General features: G+C 36.9%; 1 protein-coding gene and 1 long non-coding RNA gene across 5 annotated transcripts in view; one reads left to right on the top strand and one right to left on the bottom strand.

The window, feature by feature from the left end:
• Window positions 1-13,619, bottom strand: part of LOC148594471 (uncharacterized) — a 533,350-nt gene that overhangs the window by 238,576 nt on the left and 281,155 nt on the right. The gene's annotated exons all lie outside the window — the stretch shown is intronic.
• Window positions 1-13,619, top strand: part of ZNF644 (zinc finger protein 644) — a 45,249-nt gene that overhangs the window by 28,022 nt on the left and 3,608 nt on the right. Inside the window, exons 3-7 of one of the 4 annotated variants that reach the window (XM_088526041.1) lie at window positions 150-253; window positions 1,396-3,436; window positions 3,878-4,433; window positions 4,597-5,202; window positions 7,676-7,798. In XM_088526041.1, coding sequence (XP_088382167.1) covers window positions 1,427-3,436; window positions 3,878-4,433; window positions 4,597-5,202; window positions 7,676-7,798 — 3,295 coding nt within the window. In that variant the 5' untranslated portion in view covers window positions 150-253; window positions 1,396-1,426. Of the gene's footprint in view, window positions 1-149; window positions 254-1,369; window positions 4,434-4,596; window positions 5,203-7,675; window positions 7,799-13,619 lie in introns of those variants that run through there. The other 3 variants (XM_088526039.1, XM_088526040.1, XM_010225854.2) reach the window with 3 other exon arrangements.

Below are 13,619 nucleotides of genomic sequence, written 5' to 3' on the forward strand. Positions count from 1 at the left end.
AACTTGCATGAGGTCATAGGTAGCCTTGGATTGCATGGGTAAGTCTGTATCATGATAACCAAAAAGCAAATAGCAGTTCTGAACATTTTAGGCAGTGATATATAAAGATATGCGATGTCCTCTAAGCAGGATGTTTTTTCTCTCCTTAGGAAAAAGATGTCAGACGTGGCCTTCCATGGTTTCAATGAAGGACCACTGCGAGGAGCTCTGGACATTTGTTGTGAGTTAAAACATCTTAATTGAAGGAGTCTAGGTAATGACTCCTTTTAACAGAACTTTTTATTCAAAATGTTAATTAGTAACTGGAGCTAGATGTGTGATGACAGAGCCAAATCTCCCCAGAGATCTCCTTACCCATGAAATGTGTGGTAGTGTGCTTTGCGATGTACCTTTCCGCCCACCTTCCCCATCATCACCTTCAAATGTTGATAGATGTTTCCAGCTCCTGGGTAGATGTTTTAATGGTTTATTCCTACTGTGTTCTTAGGGTCCACAAAAGTAGTAAGTGCTGAATAGCCTTGAATTCACAGTATGGTTTACTGCATACTGATTACTGTGTTTAGGCAAACCCCTTGTGCTTGCTAAGTGTCAGGTAGATCATTTTGCATGCAAATGAAAATCACTTGTAGAAAAACTTACTTAGGCACACGAAGTATCCCAGAGGGAATTAATATGTAGTAGATTTCTATATTAGCAGACACTGCTGTTGTCATGCTCTGGATTCAACATGGTGATTTGCTAAGATACATAAATCCTAATTAACATTTGTTTTTTTTCAGTTTCTTAATTTGTCTAGGTAATGCTATTTTACTTGCTTACCATTTAACGTAGCCATATAATATAAACAGGATCTGGTTTTAAAGGAGAATTCTTTGTAAAATGGGAATGGCAATAAATTTTATTCAGTCAGCTTTATGATCCTTTGCTATGTTTTGTCAGTAATCAAATATTAAAAGTTGAACTAGTTTTGCATTTTCTGTATTAATACCAAAGCTTTAGGAAGCCTCTGTGTATCAGGTCAGTGGTATACAAATACTTTGTGTGCAAAATGCTGTTTTCAGATATGTAAAGAATATTTTAGCTTCACAGATGCTAAGGGCAAGCATGGTTAAGTTCACCAAAGTGACTTACAGATGTCTGCAGAGCCTTTACGCATAAATTTCTTTTTTACATTCAGAGAAAATACCAAAATTGAACTGTGCTCATATTTAGGTACATGTAATGTATTAGCAGAGGTTGTTTGCATGTAGGTGTTTGCATATAGGTGTTTAGGATACTAAAGAGTCAGTAGTTCGCCGTATGATTATTAATGTAGTCCATAAACTGATATTTGTGTAGATTAATTTTTAAAATGTCTGATTCATTTCTTGTTTGTGGTTTTTTTATTATTTTTAGTATAAATGTACTTAATGGACAGACCAGCAGGATGGATGATTTGGAAATAAATCCTGAAGTCACGGGTGCTAAAGAAGAAATCCTATGTGATGATAATTTCATATCTGAGGAAGACAGTGGCATTCCTAAACCACAAGAGAGTGACACGTCATTTCAGAAGAACAGTACACTGACTCTGTCTGAGGAGCTATCAAGGGACAGATCTGAAAAAGCCTTAAGTGGAGGCCAGACTTCTTTATTTATTCACACTGGTGCTCCTACTGTTTCTAGTGAAAACTTTATCTTGTCTAGAGGATCTGCTGTTAATGGACCAGTTTCACACTCCACCTCCACCAAGACTTCCATTATGAATAAAGGCAGCGCGTCATTAACCACTGGACAGTCTGTAGGTCATCATACAGATTCGTGCTCAGCTTTGACAGTGGTTCATGATCTTCAGCTGCCTGCAAAAAGTACAACACAGACATCAAATCAGCACCAAGTTTTATTTTTGTTACCTGATGTAGCACATGCTAAGAACCTGACTCATTCCATTAAAAATCTACCTACCTCTGCTTCAGTTGGTTGCGATTCACCGAAATCAGTAGGAAATAGTGTAGATAGCACTTTAGTAGGCGAAGTAGAAGTTTGTGAGGATGATAAAAATTTGCTAGTAAAAGATGATTGCGTTGACACATTAACAGGCATTTCCTCAGGTACAAGTGGTTTCGGATCAGGATGCGATCCCAGCTGGGATCCTCAAAAAGAGTTTATACAGTTTCTTATGACAAATGAAGAAACCATAGAGAAGTCTCCTGTTCACTGTAAAGTAGGTCTGGAAAAAAAGAGAAAAAGAAAAATGGATGTTAGCAAAATAACACGCTATACTGAAGACTGCTTTAGTGATACCAGTTATATTCCCAGTAAATCAAAGTTGCTAAATGTTGACTTCTTAGAGCAGAGTGAGGAGCTACAAATAGAACCACAACGATATTCATTGAGTAAAGTAAAGCCTGAATCCACAGATGAAGAGTTGGAAGCTGTTGATGCTATTCAACAGCTGATTTATAGTCCTGCTAGTAACTGTGCAGAAGATACTTCTCCTGTTCACACTAGCACTTTTCTTTCTAATACTTTAAAAAACAAATGTGAACAGAATGATTCTGAATCACCATCTACTTTCAGTACTGATGAACCATCATTTTATCCCTGTACAAAGTGCAATGTGAATTTTAGGGAGAAGAAACATCTTCATAGGCATATGATGTACCATTTAGATGGGAACAGTCATTTCCGACATCTCAACGTCCCCAGGCCCTATGCATGTAGGGAATGTGGACGGACATTTCGAGATCGTAATTCGCTGCTTAAACATATGATAATTCACCAGGAACGAAGGCAGAAACTGATGGAAGAAATCCGTGAGCTGAAAGAACTTCAGGATGAGGGTAGGAGTGCACGATTACAGTGCCCACAGTGTGTATTTGGTACCAATTGTCCCAAAACATTTGTGCAGCATGCAAAGACCCATGAAAAAGATAAGAGATATTATTGCTGTGAGGAATGCAATTTCATGGCTGTGACAGAAAATGAGCTGGAATGCCATCGAGGGATTGCTCACGGAGCAGTAGTCAAATGTTCAATTATCGGTAGTGACATATCCCAGAGGAAAGCACAGAAAAAGGCATCCATGAAAGATCCATATTTAGGATCCTCAAAAAAGTCATCAGCATATATGTGTAAGATGTGTCCGTTTACTACATCAGCTAGAAGCATTTTAAAAAAACACATGGAATATTTGCATCCAACATCATGCATTGATCCCTTTCGTAGCCATCTTAGATTAGAAAAAAGAAAAGGCAGCATAATTGAAGAATCTTTAGATTTTGGTAGCAGGACAAAACAGTTGATCAAGCAATCTTCTACTTTTCCAAAGAACTCTGTTTTAAAACAGGATGTGAAAAGATCATTTGGCTCTACTTCACAGTCCAGTAACTTCACAAAACTTCACAAGAGGCCCTACAGGATACAGAAGGCTCGGAAAAGCGTTTCGCAGTCATCTGTAAGTGTGCGCAATCTAAATTCTACAGACAAGACCTGTTTGATTAGAAATAGCATTGACCAGAAACCTAAATATTTTCGTCAAGCAGCAAAGCAGAAAGCTAGTGTCAAAAGAAGCAGTAATTATTTGTATAGAAACAAATATGCAAACTACAGGATGATTAAAAAATCTAGTGACTCTTATCCTTTACGTTTAAAACGGGGAGAGTCCAGCTCTGTTGATTCTTTACATTTATTTTCTTCATCAGGTAGTCCCCATAATAATTGTTTTGTCATGGATTCGAATAATCTTGATTGCAAAACGGCAGAGGGCTATAAAGGTTGTAGACATGTAGCTGTAAAGAGAGTGGTTAAAGAATCCAACAGGGAAGGCTCTGTTACAGGAGATGATTTGGATTGCTATCCAGATTTTCTGCATAAAATGACTGTTGTTGTTTTACAGAAACTTAACTCTGCTGAAAAAAAAGACAGCTATGAAACGGAGGATGAGAGTTCATGGGATAATGTTGAACTATGTGATTACACTACACAGTCTGTGGAGGATGAATCTTACAGTGATATTAATCAGGAGCATGTAAACCTATTCCCCATATTCAAAGGTAAAATGGAAGATCATGAAGCTGCTGATAAATCATCACTTAGTTATGAGCAGAATGATGGCTTTTATTTTGAGTATTACGAAGATGCTGAGGGTAGTAACTTCCTGCATGATTTGCATGATCCTCAGAATTTAGAAAATGTAGGATCAGCATTGCCAAAGCATAATTCAGTTTTCCATTGGACTGATTTGTCACTTGAAAAGAAGTCCTGCCCGTACTGTCCAGCAACATTTGAAACAGGTGTTGGCTTGTCCAATCATGTCCGAGGACATCTGCACAGAGCTGGATTAAGCTATGAAGCCCGTCATGTTGTTTCACCAGAACAGATAGCAACAAGTGACAAAATGCAACATTTTAAAAGAACTGGAACAGGAACTCCTGTTAAACGTGTTCGAAAAGGTAAGTTTGTTTGTTTGTTTCATTTGGGTAGACAGTGAAGGGGACAAAGATTTTTTCGCTTTATCTGGTTGTAAAGCCTCTTATCCATGTGGTTTGCTGTTTTAATGTTTAACTATGTGTTACTAAGTGTCAAAATACTTGAAAAAGATTATTTTCTTTGTAGCAATTGAGAAATCTGAAACTTCCTCTGAGCACACCTGTCAGCTCTGCGGAGGCTGGTTTGATACTAAAATTGGATTGTCTAATCACGTGCGAGGACACCTGAAGAGGCTTGGCAAAACCAAGTGGGACGCACACAAGTCTCCCATCTGTGTTCTGAATGAGATGATGCAAAATGAAGAGAAGTATGAAAAAATCCTAAAGGCTTTGAACAGTCGCCGCATTATTCCCAGACCGTTTGTTGCTCAGAAACTTGCATCAAATGATGACTTTTTATCTCAGAATGTTATACCTCTCGAAGCATACCATAATGGCCTAAAGACTGAAGATACATCTGTGTCTGCCTCAGAGGAAGAAGGGCTGAGTTTCCTAAATGAATGTGATGAAACAAAAGCAGTACTACATGATGAAAAAAAAAATCAGTCACTTACACTGATAGAACTCTTAAAAAATAAAAGGTTGGGAGACGAACGGAATCCTGATATTTCTCCTCAAAAGATTCATAATCAAACTGCAAGAAAGAGGTTTGTTCAGAAATGTGTTCTTCCATTAAATGAAGACAGTCCATTGATGTATCAGCCGCAAAAAATGGATTTGACTATGCAGTCAGGTAAGATGTTGTTTCTAGCTATCTTAACTACATTTGCAAAGGCTCCTTTCATTCATAGAAAGTAGATGAGTTTAGAGTATTTTACTTGGAGTTCCTTTCATTTAATTCATGTTTCATTTTCAGAGGACACCGACTGCAAGAGGTAGCAGAGCAAACTTTTCTTATATGTTTTTCCTAAAGCGAATATTCAGAAGCACCGAATTCTTTTGCATGGAATGTAGTTCCTATTCTGCTTATGGTTGGGCATGCAAATTCAAGAGAGACAGAATGAGTCTCAGTAAGGGAAAAAACACATTCTACAATAACAATAAGTTGACGTGCATTTGGTAGGTTAGCATTTCCCAGACATTTAGACTTGTGACCCTGTTTCTGGGCTCTAAGACTACTGGTTTTGGAACTGCTTAATTTAAATCTTTGAGGCTTGTGCAAAGCAGCATTTGCTCAAATTGACTGAACTGCTGATACACTTATAAAAGCATAGTATTCCAAAATGATGAATTTCTATTGACTAATTTTGGCATTTTAGACCAACTTACTCTTTCAACATAAATTAATTCTTGTTTGTTGTAAAATTGTGGCTGCTCTAGGAGACTGATGCTTGCTTTTAGGGCCTGTCCATCCTGTGTGAAGACCTGTGCTAGTTCAAGCTTTGTTCTAATACAGTTCTTGCCAGCAGGGTTCTAATGCTCAACCCCTGACTGATATGGACAGATATTTCCTCTCCTCTGAGAACTGTGCTAACAAAACAATTCCATAATTAGCTTCCTAGACACTCTGTATTAATAGAGCAGATTTTTAAATGACATTTTTAACCTACTTCTCTCTAGTCTTGGGCAATTCTTAGAGCATCCTTTTTAGTGTATATCTAGAGCTTGCATTTACTTGTTTCTTGCTTGGACACCACCTTATAATGCTGCAGCATTCTTTAGACTGATCAGCAGGATCTTATTTTTATACACACGACTTTTTGGTTCTGTTAATTTTTCTTGTTATCACTCAGTGCAGGTTAGAAAACTGTCAGGGCCTAGTACTTTTTCGCCTATACTCTTGTCTTCCTTTAAATACAAAAAGGCAAATAACAGAAAATCTGATGTGCTCAGAAGTTCTTTTAGGGGACTATTCCAAGTGCGGCAATCCATTCCTTAACAAAGATGGCTTTCTAAAAGGAGATGATAGAGGTGGAACATCGTCTTGATCTCTGTGGTTGTCCTGTAAGAGAGGAGATTGCTTAGTAAAGGAAGAATATCTCTGACAGGATTAATTATTTGTAAAACAACGCTGAAGGAATAGCTTGCCAAACCTGACACTACTGCTTTCTGTTTAATGTTTCCTGATGAATATTAGGGAGTACCTGTTTGGTTGTGTTGAACAACTGGGTAAAAATAAACATGGCTTGCATAATACTAACATTTATGAATGGGGCCCTATAATTATTTGTGGCTGAGGCAACAGAATTTGACAACTAACGCACTGTGTCAGTTGAGTTAATAAGAAAATCTTTAACATCATTTTGAAACAGGTTAATATTAATTAAAATAGCAAATATTTCTGTTTTTAGTTTTTTTGAAAGTCTTTTTCCAGCCAAGTGTTCTTGCCTGAAAAAAATAGTGTCTTTTGTGGGCTGCTGGAGAGTAGAATTCTCTTTCCTGCAAATAGGCTTTCCAGCTGAGTTATTTATTTATTTATAATGCTTTTTTGTAAGTTTTAAGTGACCAAAATACTCTGTCTTTGTTAAAGAGGAGAGAATTATGGTAAAGTTCAGCAGGATTGAGGGAGTTGTAATGGATTCTTTTCTGAGTAAACGAGGAATTTCAATGTTTTCCTCTGATAAACGATCAAAGCAACATGGTATTTATTTAGCACAGAGATTTTACTTAAAAAAAAAAGCTTCAAATCATTACCTTTCATTATTGATTGTGCATCTAAACTAATGAACAGAAAATACACTGTACAAAATATTTTGTATAACAACTGTTCAGTGGCATGTTTTACCACCTTTTTCTCCAAGCTATCAACAGCAGCCTAATTTAGTTCTGAGCTTTTTTATTCTTATGGGTAAAACACTTTAATTACCACTTTGTCAACTAGACTTTAAATTTTTTTTAATGGGGAAAATGGCAAGCTTTGAAATTTCTAAACATAACTATGCTATTCAAATTGCAAGATTGTATTTTGGGGTTAGATCTGCATAACATGGACATTTGTAGGAACTTGATAGTAGATATTAAATCAAGAGTAGCCTAAGGGCCCAGGTTGCCCCGTTTCTCTTCTTTCCAAATAACATGGTTTGGCTTAAAGCACTACGTAAAAGAACTAATGATGGTTAACTTGGATCCTTCTAATATACTAAACAATTGCATCAATGCAGTGAATATATTTTAAACCATCTTTATTACAGAAAACTTTTTACAACGCTTTGAGAATTTCATTTTTTGAAGAGAGAACTGGATTATAGTTTTCTTTTGAATGATAGGTATGCCTGTGAAGCTTAGAACGTGTGTGCATTGCAATACGACGTTTACAAGTGCTGTTAGCCTGTCCAACCACTTACGCGCTTATGCACGAAAGAAGAGTGCTGGACTTTTGACTGGGACAGGTATGTTTTGTTACAGATGTAAAAGCAAGTCTGTCTATGATGCATTTTCCTCATCAGACTGGACAAAAGCATATGTTAATTCAAAATAATTTTGAAGCTTTCACTGGTAAACAGAATTTGCATTTGCCATAGAACTTCAGCAACTTGTAAACAAGGTATGTTGCTGTTGTCCACTCTCATGTCTGATTTTCATTCTTAATGATTTGGTTTGGATCCAATACTTAAGGTATGTAAGCAAAACAGATGTTCGCTTCAATTCATTCTCCCACCATATCACAATTTTCAAAATGGCTAGCTGGCCTTCTCACAAATTGTTTTAAAAGTATCTCAAAAATCAATAAAAAAAAAACTTTTTACAGTAATTTTTACAAGTCATATGTTATTACTAAGAATAGTTAAAGTAGGAGAAGCAACTAATTTTACAATATATGCCTCTCTAACAACACAATATGTAGTTGATTTAATTTTTTATTTGGCTCACAAATCAAAAACTACCCAATCTGACAAGGAGTGAGTGTGTTACAACACTTGACACTGCTATTAATATATTTTTTAATTAAAACACGTTTCATGCTGCGATTCCTGTAATAGTTTATACTCTGATGCAGACTAATTTCTAGAGACTTGCAGTTTGCTTGGTTGTAGGCAAATTCCTGACTTCACTATGAGTATTGCTAAGATTAGTGGGGCTTCATATGATCAACAGCAGGCTAGGGAGCAGAGCCGGAATATAGTAGAAAATTGGGAGATAGGAAGTTTGGAATATTAATTAGTTAAGGGCAACCATGAGTTTTCAGGGTTTCTCCCCTCTCTTTAGCAAGTGCAGATGCTCGGATCAGATCATGCATTTTACCAAAGCATTATATACTTTTGATGAGTAGGTGTTACTCATTAGGCTAAGAACAGCCCATGGACCGACTCTGTTGCCTGTGGGGACCGTGGGCGGCAGGTCTTGCGCTGCGCTACGTCAGCGCTGCAGCGGAGGAGACTTGGGCGTTAGCAGATGGGGCGTGCAGGAGAACGCGCCAGTGATTCTGCAGGTGGCACCTGGGAGGGTAATGATAATTAAATGGAGGAGGGGAGGAGGCGCTGTGGCAAAGACGTTGGATGCACAGAGAGATGGGGTCCTTGTACCTCAGCTTCCTTTTTGCTAAATGAGAAAAGTTAAGGTTGTGTGTAAGATGCTCTGAGGTTTTTTAATCATTATTATTATGCATATGTTTTCTTAAGAAATTTATTTTGTTGATTGAGTAGTAGCCTACTCATCAGAACAGTTGGCCTTTTTTGTGTGTGTGTGTGTGTGTGTTTTTCAGGGATCTTAAAAAGACAACTCAGGAGTTTTGTGTCATTTGGACCTGGAAGCCATATAATATTTTATGTCATATAGATAAAGGCCTTTTATTGAAAGCAGTGACTTAAACTAAGACTTAAGTTATAGCTATAATATTATGCAACCAGCATATATTAACCAGTATTAATTTAGCTATTCCTATTAAAAGTTTGCAAACTTTGTAAACTTTGTGAACTTTACTTTTTGTTGGCTTTTCACTTGAAAAACCCCAATGAAAAGATTGGCAAACCAGAAAATATGCTTTTAAACGTTGGTTTTACTTGATATTCCACTATATTGTACTGTTTTTTTTAAGAGAATGACTAATACAAGATTTTACTAGCACACAGTAGTTTCAAATCTTGCTATGAGTGTTGCTCATGGGATCCCCACTTTTCTTACGAAAAAAGGTTGCATTTGAAAGCAATTTTGAGATGTCTTCAGTTTGTGTTCAGCTTTGAAGCTGTATGAAGACAATAGAATAAATTTTCACATTTTTTTCTTATATCTTCTAAAGCAAACATAGCTACCATAAAGAAATTATGTTGTTGGATACTTGTTCCACTTCTGGTTGAAATTAAATAATTTTATGCAAACATGAGTGCCATAATTCCTATATGATACACCGATTGTTAGGGGAACTATCTAGGCTTTACTGTTTAATAAGAGAAATATAGTAATCTATTCAAGTCACCAAAGCAGAAGTGCAAGTTTCCCTGGGCTACATTAGCTTGCAGACTCATGTTCTGCTCAGTTTTTCGCTGCTTTGTCTGCATATGTTGTCAGTATTGACTGTTACTAGACTGCCTTCCTAGCAGATGCCATGATTCCTCAGAATCTGTAATTTTATCACATTTAGTCAACTCTTATCCTAGTTTCTCAGAATGCAACTTGACATTTGTAGCTGTATAGTAGAAGTAGTTAAGCATAAGAGTCAATTTGGGAATGGACTCAAGAGAAAAAAAAAAAAAAAAAAAAAAACAGAACTAGGACAGTCTAGGCTGTTGGCTGTGGAAGCCTAGCATGTATTGAATGTAATTTCTGAATATAGTTATCCAGTTAGGATCTGCATAGCAGATGCCTAACCGTAGAAACACTTGCTTGCATAATTACATAATTTTATATTAGCAATTGCATGACTGTCTTTAACATTGCAGTCAGCTAAACTTTTGTGCTAAACCATCCAATTTTGAACAAGATAATGATTTAATCACTCATCTTGAATAGATGAGTGTTCCTGTTTTCTTTTGTGACCTGTTTGGGTAAATAGCATTTCTGTTTCTTGGAGCATGTCTGGATTGACTTCTGGGGATCTTTAAAATATCAGACAGGTCTATGCAGAATCTTCAAAATGCCTTTTGCTCTGCTTAATACAGTCTATCCAAAGCTTCCTTCCCTTTCTACTCTCTTGAGTTTCCTCTGTTGCCCTGAGGTCTCCTAAACCTTTCTTGCACCTCGGCTTTTTACATCTTCTATTTGTTGACTCTTCTTTTCATGTGCTCAGTCATCTTTTACCAGCTGTCATCCTCTGAGAATCATCACTTTTGTTTTCCTTTGTCTGCTTTTCTTGATGGAGACCACTTTTTCAGAAGTCTGGAGAAGAGTGAAATGCAGAGCAAGGAGTCTGACCTTCGAGCCGACAGCATAAAGAGTTAATAGCTCATGTGGCTACTATACTTCCAAGTAACTTCTACTATTACTTTGTCAAAATCAAGGGCTTTTTAGTGGCAATACGTAGGCAAAGAAAATAATCTGATATCCACTGGCTTCACATATCTTTATTCTGTGCTGTTACAGTTATAATTGATCAAGCAGCACAGTGAACTAACTAATATCCCATAAAATCTCTCAGGGAGCAAATTACTGGATTTTATTATTTTTTTTTAATTCTGATGATGAAAGATAGATAATGATTTAATTTGATAAATTAGTAAATAATGAATTGTCTTCCTTACATATTTAATTTTGAATTTTTAATTGGCAATGTTTTTAAATGGCTAATTAGGCCCATTTATGTATGCAATTATTCATCTTACACACTATGATTGCCTACACTACGTCTGTGTTTTGTTCTCTGGCAAAAGCAGTGAAGTCCTAATAAGGAGACCCAGCTTCAGTGTTCTGAAATTTAAGGTGCTCCCTTTGAGGAGATGTTGAGAAGCAGGACTTGGGCTGCTTGAAAATTAGCATGGTTGGATATTCGTTTTGAAGCTCAGACCAAGTGTCATAGAATGAAGGACCTCTAGTCGTGATTTTTATCTAATCCATGTTGTCCTGAGCATACTCATTTTAGCCTTCTATCTCCATCTTCTTGTAGTCTTTCTTGCTAAGCTGTCACTGAGGTGAAAAGCTTTTTATTATTTTTATATATATGCGTGTGTGTGTAGCTTTTTTACATAGCCTATATTCTGTTAAGCAGTATGGAGTGAGATTGGAGTGGGCTTTGTCAGAGATCTCTCCAAAGTGTGATCGTCTTGCGTTTCTGAAGTGGGTTGTTTCTCTCTGCTGTGCTGCACCACATGCGTTTGATGAAGTGGTGTGTGACCAGCTATTCCCAAAAGCTTTTGGATATGGCAACTACAAGAGAGCACGTGGCCAAACTTGAAGGAAGGAGGGTTTTTTTCATTCCCCTCTGCAGTGAATGGAGAACGATAGTTTGGCAAGCTGTAATAGCCACAAAGTAGGTGTAATGGTAGGTAGTGCATACCAGGTTTCTTGCCTTTTTCTGGCAGTTTGCTGCAATTGCGTCCTGAATTTTTCCCTGTAGTTTTCTAGCACTGTCATCTTGGTCTCTTCCTGAAAGTGCAAACTGTACACTTCCTGCCAAGATTATGCTTTGATTCCAGTAAAAGCACTAGAAGAACAGTAACAGTTTGGGACGCTTCGTATATAGGTGAAAGAATGGTGTGTTTTATTTGATGCTCTCAGTTCATGGTAAGCATCATATCGGTAGAGTACTTAAGCAAGTGTGTGCCTGTGACTTCATCTGAACTTGTTTTTCTGGACAGACAAAAATGAAATCAATGTGGCAGTTGCTGTTGCATGTCTTGAACTGGTGTTGAAATTATAATTTTCAGTCAGACTTCCCCCAGATTTATCTCTTTCTCCACATTTCTGTTTCAGTGGAATGACTTCAAAATATCTTTGTGCTACTTTGTGCCCCCTAAAATGTAATGAAATGTGTTCTAAAATGTAAAGAAATGTGTTCAATAAGTCAAAAGACAAAGGGGAACAAAAAATATCCCTTACAGAGCACAAGATTAGTATTAGTATTTCTCTGTTTTCTGTAACTGCTTCTTGCTAGGCTAATATGCAACTTTGAATCTTAGATAAGTTACTGTAAGAGTTCATCAGATGATCTGTTTTTTTTTTTCTTGATGTCTTTAACCGTAATATTTTCTTTTTGTTTAATAATTTTTCTATCTAGAGCATATGTCTTACATGACCCTGAGAAGATCCCCATTCTTTTGTTTTCTCACTTTCTTGGAAGAAGGTGACTTGGAGGGAAGTAGAAACTACTTTTTATGATGTATTAGGGCAGTTTCTGCAGATTTTTGTTGCTGTTGGCTTGATTACACAACAGTTAAGGATTTATTTTCCTGGGAGTTTACACAAACATTGAAAATTATTGGGATTCAAGAACTCTTACTATGTTACAGAAGACCAATTTAGGAGTAAGGAGGAGACTGTCTGAAGTGCTTGGGATGTTTGTGAGTAGGCTCAAGTTTCTTCATGGGAATGAGCATCTTAAATTTGCCAATGTAGAGGAAAATGAGCTGTTTTAAGTTTCAGGTAATTGTGGACATCAGCTAACTGGCAGCGGATGCAAGTCATGGATGCCTTTGCACTTTGATAAGACGATGGCTTCTTCTAAACATTTTGTTCTGCAAAATCTGTTAAGGCAAAGCTTTTGCTGTAATAACTGCTTAAGATACCTCTCCCCTCATAAAAACAGTTGTCTTCAAAGAACTGGTGTCTAGATTTCATCTCATTTGATCTCATCTTTCCAAAGGCTGTTCACATTCCTGACAATGCTGTTACTGATGTTGTAGTAGGTTTAATGTTTCTTGTACCATGTTCAATGGTAGTCTATAAAGTCTAAAAGATTAGTACTTTTTCTTCCTAATTATATAGAAATTATGCTTTTGATAAAAGCATGAAGTAGAAGAAATTCCATACCAGTTATCTAGATCACTTTGTCAGTGGTTATCTTGGCCATTTTTCTCTCTTTGGGTTATTTTCTTTATATATGCAAGCTGTTTTTGTTAATACTATCAGTTAAAAACATTGAGTCTCGTTCTCCTAGTGATGGACATCCTGCAGTGCCTGGGTAGAGCTGTGTACCTTGGTGTCTGCATTCTGAATTTAGTTCTCACGTGTCTTCAGGCCTCAAAGTCATCACATTTTCTACCGACTTACATTTTTTCAGGATACTATAGGAATCTTTGAATCTGAGGACATAATTGGGAAAGCTCAAAATGTGTCGCATTG

Source organism: Tinamus guttatus, unplaced genomic scaffold (assembly GCF_059628265.1).
Source record: "Tinamus guttatus ecotype Peru unplaced genomic scaffold, ASM5962826v1 Tinamus_guttatus_pri_ptg000242l, whole genome shotgun sequence".
Taxonomy (NCBI): Eukaryota; Metazoa; Chordata; class Aves; order Tinamiformes; family Tinamidae; genus Tinamus; species Tinamus guttatus.